Consider the following 23,676-nt stretch of genomic DNA (forward strand, 5'->3'; position numbering starts at 1 on the left):
GCTGGCACACCCTGTGTCTGGAGCGCCCATCGCCATCACGACGGATGCTTCGGACTACGCTGTCGGCGCGGTTTATGAGCAGTGGGTGAGCGGCGCGTGGCAGCCGCTCGCCTTCTTCAGCCTGCAGTTGAACCTGAGAGAGCGCCAATACAGCACCTTTGATCGTGAGCTGCTTGGCCTTTTCCTCGCTGTTAGGCACTTCCGTTTCCTACCGGAGGGCCGTCAGTTCACGGCTTTCGTCGATCACAAACCGCTGGTGTTCGCAATGGCCAAGGTGGCAGAGCCGTGGTCAGCCCGCCAGCAGCGACAGTTGGCCTACATCTCAGAGTTTACCACCGACGTGAGGCATGTCACTGGGAAGTCCAACCCGGTCGCCGACTGTCTCTCCCGCGCCATCGCTGGTGCCGCCCATTTGGGACTCGACTACAGCCAGATGGCGGATGACCAGGCCGCCGACCCAGGAGTGCAGGCTTGCAGGACCGCCGTCACAGGGCTGCGGTTGGAGGATGTGGCTTTCGACAAAGCCGGCACCATGCTCCTGTGCGACGTCTCTACGGGTCAGCCCCGACCCGTCGTTCCGACTGCTTGGAGGCGGCGGGTCTTCGACGCAGTCCATGGGCTGTCTCACCCTGGCAGAAAGCCTTCACAGAGGTTGGTGGTGGCAAAGTTTGTCTGGCATGGACTCAAAAAGGATGTGAGGGACTGGGCTGACACCTGTGTGGAGTGCCAACGCTCCAAAGTGCTCCGGCACGTCAAAGCGCCCCTGATACCTTTCACGGTACCTGAGAGGAGGTTCGACCACGTGAATGTGGACCTGGTAGGCCCCCTACCTCCCTCCCGTAGTTTCACATACCTGCTCAGCATGGTCGACAGGAACACGCGATGGCCAGAGGCCGTCCCGCTTTCATCCACGACAGCGCCTGAGGTTGCCCGAGCGTTTATCGGAACCTGGGTCGCCCGCTTTGGCACCCCATCTGACCTCTCCTCCAACAGAGAGCCGCAATTCACGTCAGCGCTCTGGGAGGAGATCGCCCGGGTTTAGGGGTGAGGCTCCATCGCACCACAGCGTATCACCCTCAAGCTAATGGATTGGTCGAGAGGTTCCATCGCTTGATGAAGGCCGCATTGCGGGCACCCTCAAGGACAACCGCTGGGTCGACAAACTGCCTTGGGTTATGCTTGGGCTCAGGACGGCCCCCAAGGAGGACCTCCAGTCCTCATCCGAACTGGTCTACGGACAGCCACTTCGGGTCCTGGGGCATTTCAACCCCCCGCCACAGCTCCCTGGTCCAAGAACCTGACAGCAGCCACGACCTTCTTTTCATCAAAATATTGCAGAGCTATTTTCTTTACAACCTTTCCACTGCACAGCGCCAGTTACTCTGCCCTCTACGTTTCTAAGCTCAGCTGCCATTCCCGGTCACATGACCCCAATTCAACTAATTAATTTACACAAATTGGAATCAATCAAAAATAAATTAAAAGTTCACATGTTATGTTAAACAACATATTATTTTTAAACATTTTATTTAGTTTTATGCAAAAACGTATTGATCAATAAAATAAAATAAAAAACAGTCCTGAGACCACTACACTGCCACCAAAATTATAATGATTTATGTCAACTATATTATTGAAAAGAATGTATCAATCATGTAATTTTCCCATCTAACCATCTCAATTAACCTTCACCTCCATCAACCTTATTCTAAATATTTAGACTTTTCCATTATGGTACTATTTCAATGACAGTTATGATTCACCCTCAACTAATACCACTAATTTTTGAACTGGACGCTCAAGAAAGGATGGTTGTGTCACACGCTCACCTTTCCTGCCTATCCAAAGGAGGTGAATCAAGTACAACTGGACTTGGTATATATCCGTGAAGACGTTTCGCCTCTGATCCAAGAGGCTTCCTCAGTTCGTGCCTTTCTGACTAGACCAGGGGTGGGTAACCAGGGGCCATGGAGAGCCATGTGTATGCAGGTTTTCCTTCCAGCCGGACTCCACACCAGGTGAGGTCACTGATTAACAACCCTTCAACCAAAGAGGAGGGATGTGTCAGTGAAGTCACCTGGTGTGGAGTCCGGCCGGAAGGAAAACCTGCATACACATGGCTCTCCATGGCCCCTGGTTACCCACCCCTGGACTAGACCAAGCTAGTCTGACTGGCTGCTGATGAGACTCAGCATTTGTCCTCTAGGGGTCGCCATCGGAGCTATAGATGTGCAGCATTTGTTTAGCAGCGACGGTGGTTGGGGGTGTTAGTCTCGACGTCATTGTTCAGTGGTGATGAGAGTGGTTGGAGCCGTTAGTGAGCGACTGTTGTTCTTGGAGGCTAGGCTTCTTGAGTCTCCTGGGTGGAGATGGAAGGACGGCATTGTAAGTGGGAGATAGGTGGTGTCGCAGACCTCCTCCTCTGTTGAGGGATGGTTTTTCCAGTTTCACATAGATGGCTTCCTTCACCCCTCTTTCAAACCATCTATCTTCCCTGTCCAAAACGTGTAGGTTGCTGTTCTGGAAGGAGTGTGTCTTCTCCTTGAGGTGGAGACAGACTGCTGAGTCTTGTCCTGAGGAGTTTGGCCTTCTGGGATGAACCGGTCTTTGTGGGAGTGTGTTGCTGGGTTTGAAGTGTACCGGGATGCGGTGTTTGTTGAACATTCTCCTGAGTTTCTCGGAGACCCCAGAAACATACGGGATGACTGTGCTCTTCCTTCTGTTCCTTTTCTCCTCGTCGCTCACCTCATCCCAAAGACCGGTACCACACACCCGGAACAGCAGTCTGGTGTATGCTGTACAATGCAATGAGGACTGCACTGACCTACACATAGGAGACACCAAACAACCACTACACAAACGGATGGTCCAACACAGAAGGACACACTCCTCAGGACAAGACTCAGCAGTCTGTCTACACCTCAACATTTTATTTAGTTTTATGCAAAAACGTATTGATCAATAAAATAAAATTTAAAAAAAAACAGTCCTGAGACCACTACAGCAGTTTTTGGAATTTTATTAAGGTTTTCTCTCATGTATCGTGTTTTTGTGTAGTAAAGTTTACAGGTTTTCCGCTGACAGTTTTTTATTTTAACGCTTGTGTTATGTACGAGATGCAAAGCCGACTCCCCTCACACCCTGGAAAACCTTGAAATTCCTAGACTAATTTCCTAGACTTTCCAGTCGTGGAAAGTGGAAAACACCTGGAAAATGATCTAATTGATTAAATGTCATTGAAATACTGTTGAGCACATGAAAAATGTAAAGTCAAGTTATTAAATCGCATTTTTACCTGCAGAGATGGCACATTTTCAGCATAAAATTTGATCTGAGACGTTTTTCTGTTGAGACGTGAGACACAGTCCACGTAGAGACTGTTGAGACTCCCCCTGGCGGTAAATACTGAATAACATGACCTGTCAGCAACACCTGTCATTTAACTTTTAGCCGCTTTCACTTTAATTTCATTCAACAGTGGAGACGTAATGGCAGTAAACTGTGATGAAAGGGAGGGGACGCTATCTATCTATCTATCTATCTATCTATCTATCTATCTATCTATCTATCTATCTATCTATCTATCTATCTATCTATCTATCTATCTATCTATCTATCTATCTATCTATCTATCTATCTATCTATCTATCTATATCTCTATCTATCTATCTATCTATCTATCTATCTATCTATCTATCTATCTATCTATCTATCTATCTATCTATCTATCTATCTATCTATCTATCTATCTATCTATCTATCTATCTATCTATCTCTCCTGTCTTGGTCTCCATTTTGTATCACCCCTTATTTCATTATTTCATCTCTAATAGAACTAACTTTTGTAGTTCGGATGCTGTTTTTACCACAACACCACATGTGGGTTAAAAAACAAAACAAAGCAAAACAAAAACAACGTCATACCGTACCGGCATTCTTACTTAATCACCAGCTGTAACAACCAGCTGACGACTGAAAAGTGTGAACCCTTCATTTTCAAATGGGCAAGTCTTCTGCTGTAATTGTCATTCATCTGGCTTTCAGTCTGACCCCAAACGGCAAGACAAAGGTAACTCAGGTCACGCGTAGAAAGAAGTTGAACCTGTAGGCCCAAGTTTTAGAAAATATCTGCACATCCAATAAAGCAAAGAAAATAAGACAAACAATTAAAACCTTTGCTGATCTGTGATTTGAAAAGTGTCACTCGGCCTTTTAGAATCTGTTTCTCGTGTTTTACCTCAGCATTCATTATTTGCTTCAGCATTCAGCTGTTTGTCATTCAAGTCACTATGAAACACAGAATAGACTAATAAAGATGTTGGGAGGGAGGCAACTCCCACTAGATAGACCTCTTCATCAGAGCACTCAACTTCATCATCTGCTTGTAATCGCCAGGAAAGAGGCAAACCAGTCTCCCTCCCCCCCCCCCCTCTCTCTCTGTCTCTCTCTCCATCCATCCATCCATCCATCCATCCATTATCTTAACCGCTTATCCTGCTCTCAGGGTGGCGGGGATGCTGGAGCCTATTTCAGCAGTCATTGGGCGGCAGGCGGGGAGACACCCTGGACAGGCCGCCAGGCCATCACGGACCACACACACACACACACACACACACACACCCATTCATACCTATAGGGACAATTTAGTACGGCCGAGTCACCTGACCTACATGTCTTTGGACTGTGGGAGGAAACCCACACAGACACGGGGAGAACATGCAAACTCCACACAGAGGATGACCCGGGACGACCCCCAAGGTTGGACCACCCCGGGGCTCGAACCCAGGACCTTCTTGCTGTGAGGCGACCACGCTAACCACCCTTCTCTCCCTCAGTTCAGTTCAACAGGGCTTTATTGGCACGACCATATTCAGTTACACAGTGTTGCCAAAGCACAGGTGGTACAAAACAGTACAGCACACTTTAAACCTACAAACTATAATAATACAAAAAAGTGGTAACACTTTAGTATGGGGAACATAGTCACCATTAATTAGGTGCTTATTACCATGCAAATTAGCAACATATTGGCTCTTCATTGGTCATTATTACATACTCATTAATGCCTTATTCTGCATGGCCTTATTATACAACCAGTAAGCCATTAACTATGAGTTTTCCCTCTATAGCCTCAGAAGTATTGCTTATTAGTAGTACCATCTCAATATGCTTTGCTTAGTATGGCCTTTATAAGGTGGTAGTACCACAAGAAGAGTTATTCTGCCTTACTGACACTTAATGAATATGCTCTGTTCTTACATAACAACACACAAAACTACAAGTGTTCATAGTGTTAAATTACTCTACATTAAGTTTTTGTTACTTAGAATATGTTCCCCATACTAAAGTGACATCTTGATCATTACTAATTCACTAGTAATTAAGTTTTTGTTACTTAGAATATGTTCCCCATACCAAAGTGACATCTTGATCATTACTAATTCACTAGTAATTAAGTTTTTGTTACTTAGAATATGTTCCCCATACTAAAGTGACATCTTCATCATTACTAATTCACTAGTAATTAAGTTTTTGTTACTTAGAATATGTTCCCCATACTAAAGTGACATCTTGATCATTACTAATTCACAAGTAATTAAGTTTTTGTTACTTAGAATATGTTCCCCATACTAAAGTGACATCTTGATCATTACTAATTCACTAGTAATTAAGTTTTGTTACTTAGAATATGTTCCCCATACTAAAGTGACATCTTGATCATTACTAATTCACTAGTAATTAAGTTTTTTTTACTTAGAATATGTTCCCCATACTAAAGTGACATCTGGATCATTACTAATTCACTAGTAATTAAGTTTTTTATGTTCCTCATACTAAAGTGACATCTTGATCATTACTAATTCACTAGTAATTAAGTTTTTTTACTTAGAATATGTTCCCCATGCTAAAGTGACATCTTGATCATTACTAATTCACTAGTAATTAAGTTTTGTTACTTAGAATATGTTCCCCATACTAAAGTGACATCTTGATCATTACTAATTCACTAGTAATTAAGTTTTGTTACTTAGAATATGTTCCCCATACTAAAGTGACATCTTGATCATTACTAATTCACTAGTAATTAAGTTTTTTTACTTAGAATATGTTCCCCATGCTAAAGTGACATCTGGATCATTACTAATTCACTAGTAATTGAGTGTTTGTTACTTAGAATATGTTCCCCATACTAAAGTGACATCTTGATCATTACTAATTCACTAGTAATTAAGTTTTTGTTACTTAGAATATGTTCCCCATACTAAAGTGACATCTTCATCATCACTAATTCACTAGTAATTAAGTTTTTGTTACTTAGAATATGTTCCCCATACTAAAGTGTTACCAAAAAAGTTGCTGTCCTGTTAAAAACAACCAACCAACCAATTTAACAACATTTAGTTGTGCAAACGTTCATTGAACTTGAAGGACAAAGAAAAGATCAAAAAACAGCGAAAAGAAGGAAACGTGTGTGTGTGGGTGTGTGCGCGCATGCGTGTGCGTGGGTGTGTGGGTGCATGTGTAGGTGTGGGTGTGTGTAGGTGTGGGTGTGTGTAGGTCTCTCTCTCTCTCTCTCTCTCTCTCTCTCTCTCTCTCTCTCTCTCTCTCTCTCTCTCTCTCTCAATAAACCAATCTAAATAATCGCTGCATCAAAATGTCGCGAGAGTTCAACAGGACGTCTGAACTACTGTTTTCTTTTCCTCTGTGAGAGTTGACTCGCGGTCATTCCCGGAGTCACGCTTCCGTTCCACCGGCGGCAGCAGCGCGCGAGAAAGCGCATCTACCCACCGCCGTATAAACGAAGAAGAAGCGGCGGGGCGGAAAAAAAATAAGCACTCGAACCAAAATGGCGACGGAGGGCGAGTACGAGTCCATCCTGTGTGTCAAACCCGACGTCAACGTCTACCGCATCCCGCCGCGGGCCACCAATCGCGGATACAGGTGATAGTAATGTCACTAATATTAGCTGGGTTGATTAAAGAAGCTTTTCTTTTGCTATCGAAACGACTTTCCCCCTTGCCGGGAAATTCGCTTTGACTGGTTATTATCATGCTCCGGTGTTGTGAAACGACTTGGCCGTGTCTTATGGCAGGTATTAGAAGGGCTCCCAGGCGTTATAACCGGCTACACGCATTCCGTCTCAGTGTGGCGTATTTCTACTTCGACGATCGATTGAAAGCGAATGTCGTGGTAGAGCTGTGCCAAATCGTGTATCCCCAAAAGAATATGTACCCCCCCCCCCGGTAAGCGTTCACTTTAACCATTTGGAGGAAACGTGGCGACGCTTGCGTTATAGAATTTGGTTTATTTTTTACCACTTTTAGATTATTAACGCGGTTTTACTAACAAGTTGCAACAAAGCAAGTAACGCACCGCAAACGCCGTCGTTTTTCTGGTTGTAGTTAACCTGCTTTAGGTATTCTACATTGTTTGTAATACTCTGAAGTTAGTAAAATGGATGTAATCTTAAAAGGGGTACGAAAGACCCCGCGACGCCGCGGATATGGGGGACAGGTTCTGTTGGGGATACAAAATGTGACCTCACATCACGCCTTCTTCCTTTGTGACAGCTGGTCTTTGGCTCCATCTCTGGCGTGGTTTGTTGTTTTTTTTTGCAGTCCAAACGATTGAATTAGATATTGCAGCAGACTCATGCGTGATTCAGGGATATTAAAATCGCAAATGCTGTAATATATGAGATTGTCAGGTAGAGGGATGTTTGTATGGAGAAACTCCCGTCCTGCTGTGTTGCACCTTAGTATTGATTTGACAGTAAGCATGCTGAGCTATTAAGATGCTCTGGCATGGACTTTGGCAGTCGTTTTCCAACTCCCCCGCGATGCTCTTCCACCATGAGGATCACTGGCTTTGTTAAACATTTGTGGTGAATAAACATCATTTTGTATTCCAAATAAACCTTGTCACTTTTACTAATTTAGCCTGCTGTTACATGTAAATAGAAGAAAAAAAATTACCAAGATCATTTGAATATATAAATACATTTTTAATCCTCTCCATCGTATATGCAATGGATTGACATGTGTAAATATTGTAAAGGTTGGTGTACTCTGGGCGTTAGAGAGGTCATTAGTAGACAAAACTACTATATTTTTGAACCAGATAACTTCCAAGTATTGCTGGCACTGTGAAATGACTCTTTATCAGGATTCTTCTGGAAGAGGGCAGGTTTCTATGCGAGTTCCTCTTTACTATCAAAATGTTTTTTTTCTCAATAATTAAATAGCCTTTGCACAATCATTGGCCTATTTTATTAAGGCCTGCCAGATTGTGTTTGGAGAAGACATGGATTGAGGGGTAGGGCATATTTCTGACTCTGCTAGAGATAGTAGTTTTCTTCTTCCTTGGGTCACCTACACAAAAATATATGTACACACTGTATGATAGGTGCTTTGGATGAAATAATTCAGCAAATGTCGTACTATGTTTACACTACAACTCTGAACCCCTTAAATCCTCATTACCTTTCCATCCACTCTGGGTTTAGGTCAGGGGTTAGCATCCCTAGTCTCCATTTAAATGTTGGTGAACTTATGTTACTGATTGTGGTACCGCAAAATGTAGTAGGCTTCTGGTTGTGGCCAATAAATCTGTGTGCACTGTGATCCAATATGGCAATTATTTACTCTATGTTAAATGAGTATTTTCTATTTAAAAACTATTTGCTGACATTTTGCACGAGAAGGGTCTGGTATGGGTGACATAGTCACTAAAATGCATAAGTGAGAATTGCTGTCGCATAATGTGGCCCGAAACTGATGTTTTCTAGATCTCATTTTGGGATGTGACGTTTCGTTTGCCCACAGGGCAGCGGACTGGAAGTTGGATACCCCTGACTGGTCTGGGCGAATGAGGATCACAGCCAAGGGCAAGGTGGCATACATTAAACTGGAAGACAAGGTCTCAGGTAGCTTGTTAGCGTGAAATTACTAACAATTCTTAATATTTATTTTAAACTGTATCATGCACAACATTGTTGGGTTTCTTTTCATCTAGGTGTCCAGTAGTGATAGATTTTGCAAAGGATAAATATGTAACAAAATACAAAAATGTAGGCTAACTTGATAACAATTAATAGCCATCTTACAGCAGTTTGGCATGTAGGCCACTAGTTCACCTGGCTTTGTCGTTTGTCATGTCTCTTCCCGTGCTAAAGGGGAGCTGTTTGCTCAGGCACCGGTCCAGGAATACCCTGGCATTGCTGTGGAAACTGTCGGTGACTCCAGTCGATATTTTGTACTGCGAATACAGGATGACAACGGTGAGGATGTGAAAGTTAACAAACTGGTGTAAGAGAAAAAAATTAAAGGTAAAATTCACCGATTTTTCAACCTTATCTCTAGCTGTGATCGGGCTAGCACATAAAAATCCCCTGCGGTTTCTCCTGATTGTTTCCGCATCCCTGGAGGCTGTGAAGCAATTTTTTTTCTGACCTCCAAGTGACATATCATGAGGTCAGTTGGCAGCTGGAAAAACAAAATACGGCCTAGCAGGGTCTCTTAATACTCTAATCTACTCTAAACGTTCATTCTCTCTCGGCTAAGCTATGTTTCTGATGGTGTAAATGATATCCCACAACACTAGAACAATGCAGCAATGCATTCTGGTATATGTCAGTGCTGTAGGACAACACAGATTTCTCAGTCAATATAGTACACTGTGAGGACTTGGACTACATTACTCATCAGTACTGATTACACATACACAAAACCATCGGTGAAATTTCCCTTTAATATTGCTCATCAATTTTATGTTTCTTGCAGAATTCAGACAGGTTGTAAAGATTTGAGAGTTGAGTGCTGTTTGAGGTCACATCCTCTTTAAGTCAACAATTCTACTTGAACGCTCTCAAAGTCTCAGAAAGCTCAAAGAAAGAGGGCGTGCGGGTAGCGTGGCGGTCTATTCCGTTGCCTACCAACACAGGGATCGCCGGTTCGAATCCTTGTGTTACCTCCGGCTTGGTCGGGCGTCCCTACAGACACAACTGGCCGTGTCTGCAGGTGGGAAGCCGGATGTGGGTATGTGTCCTGGTTGCTGCACAAGTGCCTCCTCTGGTCGGTCGGGGCACCTGTTTGAGGGGGAGGGGGAACTGGGGGGATTAACGTGATCCTCCCACGTGCTACGTCCCCCTGGTGAAACTCCTCACTGTCAGGTGAAAAGAAGTGGCTGACGACTCCACATGTATGGGAGGAGGCATGTGGTAGTCTGCTGCCCTCCCCGGATTGGCGGAGGGGGTGGAGCAGAGACCAGGATGGCTCGGAAGCGTAGGGTAATTGGCCAGGTACAATTGGAGAGAAAAGGGAGGGGGGGGGCAAAAAAAAAAAGCTCGCTCTTAGAAAATTGTATGTTCATGTACCTGGAAAAATTCTAATGTGTTGAAACAAATCCTAGATGCAGCAAACAAAAATCCAGTCCAGGAAACTTACAAATATAAAGCCAAAACCTTGCCCATTACTTAAAGATGCCAACACATGTTGTGAGTAAAATACATAGTAAGTAGAAAATGCGCATAATGTCCTCTTTCCTCCCCAGGCCGCAGTGCTTTCATTGGAATTGGTTTTGGGGATCGTGGGGATGCCTTTGACTTCAACGTGGCTTTGCAAGATCACTTCAAGTAAGTACAGAACGGATGACTCAAGCCTCGAGTCAAAAAATGTTTCGTTGTTGTGAAATGACTATAATTACAATTACTTAGACCTTGTAAGGATTCGGTCTCACCATTTTCACTTAGACTCTGAGGATTTTCTTTAGCTTCCTTCGTCGGAGGTTGGTCTAGATAATAACACTTCTAGAAGATAAAATTAAAGTGTGATGAGGCTTTGACAGCAAATCATTAAGAGTGGTGGTGACTCCGTTATGACATTTTCCAGTTAAACCGACAAATCGCATGTTCATGTGTGGGTATGGAATTATGGTAGCTCTTCACAGACATCAGGGATTAGGATCCATGTATGTTTTAATGAGAATGGACTCGAAATGAGCTTGGCGGTCACGAGGGACAAAAGCGACCGTCGGTTCTGACCAGAGTCACAAAACGATCTCGGCATGTGAAGCATGTCCATCCCCTCAGCAGCGACAGCCTCTCCAAGGGGGTTTCTGACGTGGCTGCTCCTCCATCCAGTCAGGGACAGCCGTGGAACACGGTATTCCACAGTGTCCAGCGGTGCGTCGGTCGGGCTGGTTTTTGTCCAGTAGGGAGTAACTACCCACTGTGAGTTGTAGTGTGCCGCATACTGCAGTGTGCTAGAGTAAGAACCTCCTCCTCTGAACTATGGAGGTCAAGTGTATTAAAGTCGCCGAAGACTCGAGCGTCATTTAGAGAAGTAAAAAAACAAATGAGATGGATGTGGTTATAAGAAACTGGTGGAGATGAGGAAACCACTTGGTACTTGTAACCACAGATTTTGTGGTAACTTGTCTCTGTACGATGCATTCGGCCAACATGATGAAATTGATTCAATGATAAGAAAGTACTACTGTTCCCAGTCACAGGTTTGCTGTAGTTGCATTTCGGCGTTTTCATTCCAGTGGGGAAACGGCTCAGGCTTGGAATACTTTTTTTTTTCTGCTTTAGTGCCTGCACTGTTTATTGTGCTTACATTTATACCGGAATTATTGTGTTTACATTTATACCGGAATTATTGTGTTTACATTTATACCGGAATCTGGAAGAAAAAGAATTACTCAATGTAAACTCACATTACAAGCAACTTTTCATGTTTGTTTGATTGTTTTATTTTTTTGGGGGCCCCCCCCCCCCTTTTCTCCCCAATTGTACTTGGCTAATTACCCCACTCTTCCGAGCTGTCCCGGTCGCTGCTCCACCCCCTCTGCCGATCCGGGGAGGGCTGCAGACTACCACATGCCTCCTCCGATACATGTGGAGTCACCAGCCGCTTCTTTTCACCTGACAGTGAGGAGTTTCCCCAGGGGGACGTAGTGCACGGGAGGATCACGCTATTCCCCCAGTCCCCCTCCCCGAGCAGGTGCCCTGACCAACCAGAGGAGGTGGTAGTGCAGCGACCAGGACACATACCCATGTCCGGCTCCCCACCTACAGACACAGCCGATTGTGTCTGTAGGGATGCCTGACCAAGCCGGAGGTAACACGGGGATTTGAACCGACGATCCCCGTGTTGGTAGGCAATGGAATAGACCGCCATGGCACCGGGATGCCCCGTTCTTTTTTTTTTAATCAAATCCTGCAGAGTATAACAACACTTCTTCTTGGCCAAGTGGATAGCTGACTAACACTGCTTGTTGGTCGCTGTTTGCTAAACTTGGGCTACTTTCCAAGAGAGTGTGTTTATCCTTTGTGTAATCACACACATTTGCTACTATTAGTTTTCTTTCCACGTTACCAACGGCAGGCCTAATAATCATTTATGGGGTGCTTGCCAGCTCCCCTCCCATCTAACCATCTGCAGCCTAGAGTGTCTTTGAGATGCGTTACTGGAAACTTACTGTCTGCTGTTTCTCTGAAAACTGCTGAAATGTGTTGTTTATTTTTGTGTCAGTGCTGATGTAAGTATGTGTGCCTGCAGATGGGTGAAACAGGAGAATGAAATAAGCAAAAGTGCCCAGTCAGGGGATTCAGGACCAAAACTGGACTTGGGTTTTAAAGAGGGACAGACTATCACACTCAACATTGGGGTAAGAACCACTGTGACTCCAACATGTCTGCCACAGGATCTCTCTCTGTGTTAATCCAGATTGAATGAAAAGTGAATGGCCTTAGAGCAGTGCTTTTACGGAAGAAGGATAAATTGGGGAACTGGAGATTGCCACAATGCTCCCATAACAACTGTTACTCACAGAATGAAAAAAGGGTCACAGGATCATGAAACTTCCTTTATGTGAAAAGGAAGTTTTGGACAGTGGTGATAATGCTAGTCAGCTTTTTTTGTCCTGTCTTAGACTGTCTTTTTTGTGCATGGCTACCCAATGGATGTAATGAGTCAGTACTCATAATTAACACAATGATGAATAGTGATACAAATTGTTACATTAAACACTGAGGTGCTTTCTTGATCTGTGAGAAGGGTTAAAATAAGGATATAAAGTGTAAAACCTCCATTCTCCCCTGACATGTATATCTTTTTCTGTTCTTTCCATTGTTCTTTGTATCTAGCAAGGTAAGAAGAGGGATAAACCCCGCCCACAGGGATCAGGTGGATTTGGACTCCTCCCACCACCACCTGGAGGCAAAATAGCTCCTCCTCCTTCATCAAGCTCATCCAATCACAACACAGTTCCCCAGACAGGAGGCACAGTGACAGGTAACCTGCACTGTAATAAGTGGCTCGACTTGTATTAATTTTCTGACTCCTAATGGGCAGATGTTGAATGAGTTTTCAGTGTTGAAGCCTCAGGCTGCAGAAAATGAATGAAATGTATGTCAGTTTGTGAGTTAATTTCCAGTTCTTTGTCCGATGGGAATTTCTATTTCTCATTAATTTTCATATTTTTACTTTTTATCTCCCTCTCACTCACATGTATGTGCTGTCTCCCAGGCTGTCTGCTAGAGCTGGATAGCAGTAATTCTAACACAGTTGTCCAGTCCAACCCTAGTTCAGATCTTTGGGGAGACTTCTCCACTCCTGCAAGGTAATCTAGTCTCATCTTTTCAAATCAGTGGCTTCACCAGAAACAAAAAGTGATTTTTGATGATGAGATTTTTCCTTGTTGGCCATCTTGCACAGACACAATGACAACTTAAAGGAACACATAAACAGAATTGGGTTGGTGGGATGCCATCAAAGAGGGGGACCAAATGTCTATAAGAATATATAGAAAAGAGTGTCCAAAGATGTAAGAGTGAATGTGTGGTGGATATTGTGGAGTGCAAAATCAAAAAACAGCAACTCTGCAGATACAGTATCAGTCGCCCATGATGGGGTTAAATAGAAGGAAGTATCTGTTCTCATCTCGACTAATGAAGATATTTTGATGGTCGCAATATTTACAAACTAGCTAAGATGATATTCAAGCTACTCTAACACACAGAAGACACAGGAAAAGAATAGAGAAAGTTTTACCATATTGTAGTATGTATTGCAGTATTAAATGTTTTTGTTTTGTTTTTTCTTAGCACACTCCCACCGTCAGCAAGACCGCAGAACTCGGCAAACTGGATCCAGTTTTAAAATCTGGAGCAGCGGTGTCTCATAAGCCTGCATCACCCCGCCCTACATCTGTTAATCATCGCCGAGAACCATCGCCGCTCTCTCACCGTGAAAGTACAGCCCCCTCCTTCATCTGCACAGTCACCAGGCAGAGTTGTAGAACACCCGACGCTTAACTTAAACTACACAGATTGTGACCTCGCTATTTTCAATTTTCTATGAATCTCAAACATTTCTGACAGTAACGACGAGTCATTGTTGTGTGAAAGCCATCGAGAGGTATGAGCCACAGGATAATTCCAGTAACACCCAAGGGCTGTGTGTGATGTCCAGAGTAGCAAGGGTTCCGATTTTTGTGAGCGCCCTCTAGAGACATGTTGCAATTTTTTTAATTTATTTCTTTTTTTCTTTTTCTTTTTTTTTTGTGAATTTCAAAGCTCCTTCCTTGAGATGGCATTGATTCTTACATGTAAGAACATAACTTTTGGAGGGTGGCAGGGATTTTTGTGACAGATGTTTAATGATGTGAACATCCAAAACGTCAGCTTACGTTGAGGCTGCTGTGCACAAAGCAAAAGAAGAACGCTGCACATCTCAAATTATCTTAAACTCATATGAGGTCATCCAACGCAGCTGAACTTGATTAAGTGACGAGCTACCATTCAAAGGCATTTTCAGAAGTTTCAGTGAAACATACTTGATAAAACATGAGTAACCGTCTCAAAATGGCTGACCCAAGCCAACTGGTGGAAATTTGTTTCAAGTAAAGTACAACATTAACACCGAGTACAAGATGAAATTACTTGTTAGTGTGGACAGTATTGCAAAGCCGGGGTGTTTAACTGCAGAAAGGCAAATATCTTGGGAATGAAACTACGTGATGAGGGGTGATGACCAGCGGTTGACTGCTTGTTTGCACACATGGGTGGCAGGTTAATAAACCCTGTGACCACAGTTTTCCAAGGTTCAAGCAGTGGCTACAGTCCAACATGAGACGTGCACATAATCTTTGACTGGAGCTCAGATTTATCACGTGGCTGCAGGTGGATTTTTGGAAGAGTGAATTTAAGCAAATGTGGGGGAAAAAATCCTAAAAAAGAGTTGCCTTGGCTTCACTAAATGGCACCAAAATCTGCTGAACTCTAAACTCTGCTGAATGCAGATGGTGAAACACTCTTCATTCACTACGTGGTGTGTCACCTCAGCAGTTGATATCAGTCTAGTGTATTTGATTTTATGAGTTACTAAGCTTACCTGAGGTGTTGTGTGCGAGTCCAGATATTCGAACGGAAGACAGCTGAGCGTAACAAGCTGCAGCGTAAACATTCCCCTGATGTGTGTTCACCCGTCAACTCGCTCCTTCAGATTCAGCGCTTATTTGTAGCAGGCTTGTTTAGGTGTAATGTTTGAATTTGAAAGAAAAGGACTAAACTACAGCCTGTCGTAAGGTGACATCATCAACCCCATTTGAAATGAATTAGCGAGTCATCTGAAAAGGTGGGCCAGGTGATTCATCTGTTTTGATGGGAAGGAGTCTGCTGTTTCCTCCCAGTCTGATGGGTACACCAACAATTCAACCAGCACAGATTGTCTCCTGGCATAAAAAGTAAAACTTAATTTGCCAGTTCAGAGGGAGGTTTTAATCTCAGTATGGCGGACTTGAGTCTTGCTGCTGCTTTTTGGAAAATTTCCACAATATTTCCTGGTTAATAAAGGAGAATTTTACAACGAGATTTGTTGCTCCTCAAGTTGCCCCCTGCATATCGTGACAGAGCTGATGTGAGAGGAGAACAAGAAGCAGAGAGAACAGCCACTGTTTTGTCTACATGTGTGCAGTCGCAGTGTTGGGCAATGTAAAGGACTCAATCAAGTTTTGTTTTTTGTTTTGATTTTGTTTTTCTTGTTTTTTTGCACAGTTGAACTAGCACTTAGTTAATCTCTTTGTGTGGATGTGTAATATTTTGTGTGTAGTCCTGACAGAGATGACGTTCTCAGACCAGTTCATATGGACTGTACGGCTTGTCCTGTGCAGCTCTGTGTAGGAGATGAACATGAGACCTGCTGGACACTAAAGCCAGGGAAAGTATTGTGACCTAACCCAGGTCACGTGAGATGTATTACTAGCGCTAGGTGTTTTGTTTTAGTGCGCACTACTAGAGGGATGGGATTTGTGGCATGGGATAGTGCAAAAGTTGTCGGGTTTAGACGACCGACTCAGAGGACGAGTGCTCCGCTGGTCCCTTGCAAACCTTGAAACACCAGTTTGAGTGATTTCTTATGTTGCTGCTTAAATTGGAGGATCGCTTTGTCTTTCGTGGGCGGGAACAAGTTCCCGAACTCACGTGGCGAAGAAACCCAATAAAAACCACATTACATAGCCGATGACCTATGAATTCACCTTGACAGAGTGGCCGAGTAGGGTTTGATTGAGAGTGAGATTTAAAAAAAAAAAAAAAAAAAGGAGCCATGCGTACCTCAGTTCTGAGTTACCGGGTAAGTGAACTCTGATGATTGTCTACGATAATTTATTCTTATGAATGTCTTGATCGCAGCACACGAAATGTTAAATGTGATGGAGATGCTTACGCTGCTTTTGAGTTTGTGCCGTTTACAAGGTTTCGACTTACGAGCCAGCGTAAGTCGACATTAGTTCTAGACTGTGAATTTATTTTCTCCTCCCAGACGTGAAGTTTTGGAGTCACCAGATTACCTTGAGTGGCATTGAACATATGAATGGATGTAAGGTATCGGGGTCGTTAGTTTTGGAAATCTGTGTCATTTATGTTTACATTGCCCATTATGGTGGCTGCGTTATAATGATGTCTCCCATTCCTCACTCATTCCACACTGGCTGTAAAATCACTGGACTAACACTTTTGATTTATGACCAATTTCATGAGAAAGAGGCAATAAATACTTTAAAGAGACGTGTGTGCAGTCCTCTCCGTGTTTCCATCAAATAGTAGGATGGCTGAGTTGAATTTCACGAATGGTTGCGTCACTTATCAAGTCAAAAGATTCAAAAGTACCTCCAGGGGGGGCCCAGGTGGCACGGTCTATTCCGTTGCCTACCAGCACGGGGATCGCCAGTTCGAATCCCCATGTTACCTCCGGCTGGGTCAGGCGTCCCTACAGACACAATTGCGGGTGGGAAATCGGATGTGGGTTTGTGTCCTGGTCGCTGCACTAGCGCCTCCTCTGTTCGGTCAGGGCGCCTGTTCAGGGGAACTGGAGGGAATAGCGTGGTCCCCCCCCCACGCGCTGCGTCCCCCTGGTGAAACTCCTCACTGTCAGGTGAAAAGAAGCAGCTGGCGACTCCACATGTATGGGAGGAGACATGTGGTAGTCTGCAGCCCTCCCCGGATTGGCAGAGGGGGGTGGAGCAGAGACCGGGACGGCTCGGAAGAGTGGGGTAATTGGCCGGGTACAATTGGGGAGGGGGGGGTCCTCTCTGAATCATTATTATAGTTCTGGATGTATATGAAATGACCTCAAGCGCAATTGTGAGTGGTGGCTTCACATCCAGCTGATTTTCACTAGCATGGCTGACGTCAGTTATTCACTAGTAATGGCTGACATCAGTTATTCACTATTAATGGCTGACATCAGTTATTCACTAGCATGGCTGACGTCAGTTATTCACTAGTAATGGCTGACGTCAGTTATTCACTAGTAATAACTGACATCAGTTATTCACTAGTAATGGCTGACATCAGTTATTCACTAGTAATGGCTGACATCAGTTATTCACTATTAATGGCTGACATCAGTTATTCACTAGTAATGGCTGACATCAGTTATTCACTAGTAATGGCTGACATCAGTTATTCACTAGTAATAACTGACATCAGTTATTCACTAGTAATGGCTGACATCAGTTATTCACTAGTAATAACTGACATCAGTTATTCACTAGTAATGGCTGAAATCAGTTATTCACTAGCATGGCTGACGTCAGTTATTCACTGGTAATGGCTGACGTCAGTTATTCACTGGTAATGGCTGACGTCAGTTATTCACTGGTAATGGCTGACGTCAGTTATTCACTGGTAATGGCTGACGTCAGTTATTCACTGGTAATAACTGACGTCAGTTATTCACTGGTAATGGCTGACGTCAGTTATTCACTAGTAATAACTGACATCAGTTATTCACTGGTAATGGCTGACATCAGTTATTCACTGGTAATGGCTGACATCAGTTATTCACTGGTAATAACTGACATCAGTTATTCACTAGTAATGGCTGACATCAGTTATTCACTGGTAATAACTGACATCAGTTATTCACTAGTAATGGCTGACATCAGTTATTCACTGGTAATAACTGACATCAGTTATTCACTGGTAATGGCTGACGTCAGTTATTCACTAGTAATGGCTGACATCAGTTATTCACTGGTAATAACTGACATCAGTTATTCACTGGTAATGGCTGACGTCAGTTATTCACTGGTAATGGCTGACATCAGTTATTCACTAGCATGGCTGACGTCAGTTATTCACTAGAACAAAACAAAACCTGGACACTTGGATCAAAACCTTAGGAGGCAGCAGTGACGGGTGGGATGAATGTGATATGAAACCCCCCTTTTTGGCGCTCAGGTTTCCGAGCGGGCGCTGGACCACTTTAAAGCCATGAAGATGTTCAACGTCATCCGTCTGTTGCAGAGATGACGCTACATTAGCAGCCAGCTTACTGCGCAGTTGTGAAACGCTGCCGGAACTGACCACCGGGGGAGTCCCTGGACCAGTGAATGTGAACGCTTACTTCCTGTTTTACCGGTAGACCACGCTGAACACAGCTGTATGACGTAACGTCATTAATTTGCATATTCCTATACAGAAAGTACGTTTTCAGGAACCAGGAAGTAGACCCCCCCCCCTCCCCCATTGTAACTGGCCAATCACCCCGCGCTTTCCGAGCGGTCCCGGTCACTCGGTCTGTGTGAACACGGTACCCTCCCCTGTATTATGGGGGGGGGGGTCTTCCCCTTCTTTCCTGGTGGGTTGTATGGAGGCGAGAGACGGGTTGGGGTGAGGTCATATGACCTCATCCACTTGTAGCGTTTAGCTCTGCTGACACACAGAAAAGAGGCCGGCGTGTGGCTGAGAGGCCGGCGGAGGGCAAGGAGGAGAACCCGGTGCTGTGTTGCCCTCTGTTGGCCTCCTCTTGACCTTCATCGTGGGCGCCGACCACCTTTCTGTTCCCCTCATTACCTCTTCTGAACCCGTCAGCAGTGCTTAGAGACGCACACCTGTGCGTGAACGTCTGCAACCGCCGGAGGCTTTCGCCAAGCCACCCAGAAACCCCTTTTCTACACAGCGAAGGTTAGCGTCGTAACTCTTAGTTCATGGATTCGTTCATGATCTTTAAGAGGATTTCTCCCCCCCCCCTTTTTTTCCCCTCCCCAGTTGTATCCGGCCAATTACCCCACTCTTCCGAGCTGTCCCGGTCTCTGCTCCACCCCCTCTCCTGATCCGGGGAGGGCTGCAGACTACCACATGTCTCCTCCCATGCATGTGGAGTCTCCAGCTGCTTCTTTTCGCCTGACGGTGAGTCAAGTCGTCAGTTTTATTTGTGTAGCCCAGTATCACAAATTAGCCTCAAGGGGCTTTACAGCAGCACAACATCCTGTCCTTAGACCCTCAGGAGTTTCGCCAGGGGGACGTAGGACGTGGGAGAATGACGCCCTGACTGACCAGACGAGGCGCTAGTGCAGCGACCAGTACACATACCCACATCCGGCTTCCCACCTGCAGACATGGCCAATTGTGTCTGTAGGGATGCCCGACCAAGCCGGAGGTAACACGAGGATTCGAACCAGGGTCCCAGTTTTACTGGTAACACTTCTGGGATAGGGTGGCACAGAGGCGCAGTAGTTGGCGTGGTCACCTCACAGCAAGAAGGTTCTGGGTTCGAGTCCCGGGGTAGTCCAACCTTGGGGGTTGTCCCGGGTCGTCCTCTGTGTGGAGTTTGCATGTTCTCCCCGTGTCTGCGTGGGTTTCCTCCGGGGGCTCCGGTTTCCTCCCACAGTCCAAACACATGTAGGTCAGGTGGACCAGCTGTACTAAAAATTGTCCCTAGGTGTGAATATATATGTGTGTGTCTTTGTGTGTGGGCCCTGTGACGGACTGGTGGCCTGTCCATGGCGTCTCCCCGCCTGCTGCCCAGTGGCTGCTGCTGGGTTAGGCTCCAGCATCCCCGCCGCCCTGAGAGCAGGATACGCGGTTTGGATGATGGATGGATGGATGGATCCCTGTGTTGGTAGGCAATGGAACAGACTGCTACGCTAGCCGGACGCCCCTTAGGAGGATTTCTTGATGTGACGTCTACAATCGGCTTTCCTTAAATCTTCTAAATTTGCATGTAAGTGGCCAGAATTGCAATTTGTGAAGCTACATGCCCACATCTTTTATGTGCATCTGTTTGAAATGGTGATATTTGTTTAGCTGTGTGTGTGTTTTCACGTGATCCTGCATGATAACTTAAAGGAGAAAGGTCATAGCAGGCTCTCCATTCTTGTTCCAGGTCAGCCTCCGCTGGCCTGTATCCAAAACTGTCTTTCCAAAACAGCATTACACTTGTCATTCTGACAGATCCATCTCACAGCCAAACGTAAACCGCAGTGAAATGTAAGACTTCATGCATTCGATATGCATGCATGATCACCTCGAGATCCTGGTCCTCAGTCCAGTGAGCCGGCCAAGCCCATCCGTCATTTACGAGTTTGGTACTCCGTAAACATTTCTGACCTACGTTGGCGGGATCGGATGACACGTTTAAAGGTTCAGTCCATAATCCAAATGTAGTCTCAGCATTCGCCTCATCACAAAAACACACATCACCGAGTTTGGAGTGAGGTAATGCTTATAATAAACACTTGCTGACTAAGGTCACGATAGAAGGAATGAACGCTTGTTTCCTTTGACGGTTAAGGTTGTTTTAAATGTACTTTGACGCTTTTGCAGGTTTTCTTGAGTCTTCTTTTTGTTGTGAAGTTTGTAGCGTAAATCACTGTTAATATCAGGTTTGCTACAATGAGAAAGTTGAATCTTACTTTGCATCATACCGTTGAAGTTATAAGGTTTTTGAGGATTTTCATGGCCTTGAACCAACTGGATGCAAATAATAGCAGAAAAATATCTGTTGAAAAAACAAAATGAATCTGGATTTGAACACAAAATTCCACGGCCTAAACTAACTGAGCTCTACTATACCATCCAAACTGAAAGTATAACAAATAAAGGAAAACAGTCAGTGATCACTAGCTGCAGACTTTTACCAACACATTTCAGGATTGTCTCTTTATCTCAGACTCAGGCTGATATGGCTAGATCAGGTTCAGAGTCGGGCAAATATCCAGTCCAGTCAGAATGGTCAGCCAGCACACCAACAGATGGCGTAGGTTAACCTTAACCTTAGTTAATCATGACAAGACATCTACATCAGCACCTAATGAGATTAATTGAGAGGTTTAAAAAAACAACAACACATGACCCATTCAGTCAGAATTCACAAAAGTGGAACCCCATGTCCCCAAGGCAGAAGAATGTGTCTCTCTGCTATATAGATTAGGTTTCAGAGTTGCAAACTCGGCGAAAAGGTAGTCTATAAAGAGCGGTCATAGTCAGTCTGGTGCCATGTATAGCCAGCCGTGTGTATGCAGGTTTTCATAGCAACCAAACACTACACCCTCAACTAGACAGACAAGTACTGAACAGTGAAATCAGCTGGTGTGGTGTGATATGAAAACCTGCATCCAAACGGCCCTGCACAGCAGATAATCCTGCATCAGAGAATCAGACTTGCAAGAAGAGTTGTTAGTCTGAATCTCACTATAGCAGTGGAAACTCTGGCCAGTGAACATGAATTCATTTCAACAACCATCATTGCTGTGCCCTTGAGCAAGGCACCTACAAAAACCTAATTGGAGTTTCCAGTGGAGCTTGCTTGATGGCCAACACTAGCCATACTGTTGTATTGAGCACTTATTTCTGTCTGTCACCTCCCATTTATACATGAAAATATACACCAATCAGCCAAAACATTAGAACCTCTGATGGCACCTGTCAAGGGGCTGGGATATATTAGGCAGCAAGTGAACGGTCAGTTCTTGAAGTTCATGTGTTGGAAGCAGGAAAAATGGCCAAGCATAAGGATCTGAGTGGTTTTGACAAGGGCCACATTGTGATGGCTAGACGACTGGATCAGAGCATCTCCAAAACAACAGGTCTGGTAGGGTGTTCCTGGTATGCAGTGGCCAGTACCTACCAAAAGTGGTCCAAGGAAGGACAACCGGTGAACCAGCGACAGGGTCATGGATGCCCAAGAGTGACTGATGTGCATGGGGAGCGGAGGCTAGCCCATCTGATCTGATACCACAGAAGAGTTACTGTCGCTCAAATTGCTGTGATATAACACACACTGCATCTCAGCTTGCTGCGTATGGGGCTGCGTAGCCGCAGACTGGTCAGAGTGCCCATGATGACCCCTGTCCATGGTCGAAAGAGCCTACAATGGGCAGTGAGTGTCGGAACTGAACAAGGAGCGATGGAAGAAGGTTGCCTGGTCTGACATTGTCTTTTATATCATGTGGAAGGCCGGTTGCGTGTGCATCATTTACCTGAGGTAGAGATGGCACCAGGATGCACTATGGGAAGAAGGCAAGCCGGCAGAGGCAGTGTGATGCTCTGGGTAATGTTCTGCTGGGAAACCTTGGGTCCTGGCATTCATGTGGATGTTACTTTGACACGTGCCACCTACCTAAACATCATTGCAGACCAGATACGCCCCTTCATGGTAACGGTATTCCCTGATGGCAGTGGCCTCTTTCAGCAGGATAATGCTCCCTGCCACTGCAAAAATTGTTCAGGAATGACAAAGATTTCAAGGTGCCGTGTTGGCCTCCAAATTCCCCAGATCTCAATCTGATCGAGCATCTGTGGGATGTGCTGGAAAAGCAAGTCTGTTCCATGGAGGCCCCACCTTGAAACTTACAGGACTTAAAGGATCTGCTGCTAATGTCTTGGTGCCAGATACCAGAGGACACTTTTGGAGGTCTTGTGTAGTCCATGCCATGACGACTCAGAGCATTTTGGCGGCACAAGGGGGACGTACACAATATTAGGCAGGTAGTTTTAATGTTTTGGCTGACTGGTGTATACATAGAGCAGTAGATGTTGAATATTCATAAACATTGATTTAAGAATGAAAGATACAATGAGCAAGACAACATAGTATGTACTACATGCCCAAAAAATATGTGGACACTGCTTTTATTTAGTGGGTTTGGGTATTTTGGCCACATCCATTGTATCCAGATGCATAAAATCAAGCATACAGCCACACAATCTCCATAGACAAACATCGTCAGTAGAATGGGTTGTACTGAAGACCTCAGTGATTATCAACGTGTCACTGTCGTAGGATGCCACCTTTCCAGCAAGTCAGTTGGTCAAACTTCTGCCCTGCTAGATCTGCCCCAGTTAACTGTAAGTCTGTTCTTTTGAAGTGGAACCATCTTGGAGCA

The 23,676-nt window shown here is 44.7% G+C and overlaps 1 protein-coding gene across 1 annotated transcript; it reads left to right on the top strand.

Moving 5' to 3' along the window:
* Positions 1-6,813: 6,813 nt before the first annotated feature.
* necap1 (NECAP endocytosis associated 1) lies at positions 6,814-17,065 on the top strand. The gene is made up of 8 exons (XM_056298323.1): positions 6,814-6,942; positions 8,826-8,926; positions 9,176-9,280; positions 10,552-10,633; positions 12,564-12,672; positions 13,151-13,298; positions 13,533-13,626; positions 14,111-17,065. The coding sequence occupies exons 1-8, from the start codon at positions 6,848-6,850 to the stop codon at positions 14,163-14,165; spliced, it is 789 nt and encodes a 262-aa protein (XP_056154298.1). The 5' UTR covers positions 6,814-6,847; the 3' UTR covers positions 14,166-17,065.
* Positions 17,066-23,676: the final 6,611 nt, after the last annotated feature.

Source organism: Lampris incognitus, chromosome 18 (assembly GCF_029633865.1).
Source record: "Lampris incognitus isolate fLamInc1 chromosome 18, fLamInc1.hap2, whole genome shotgun sequence".
NCBI lineage: Eukaryota > Metazoa > Chordata > Actinopteri > Lampriformes > Lampridae > Lampris > Lampris incognitus.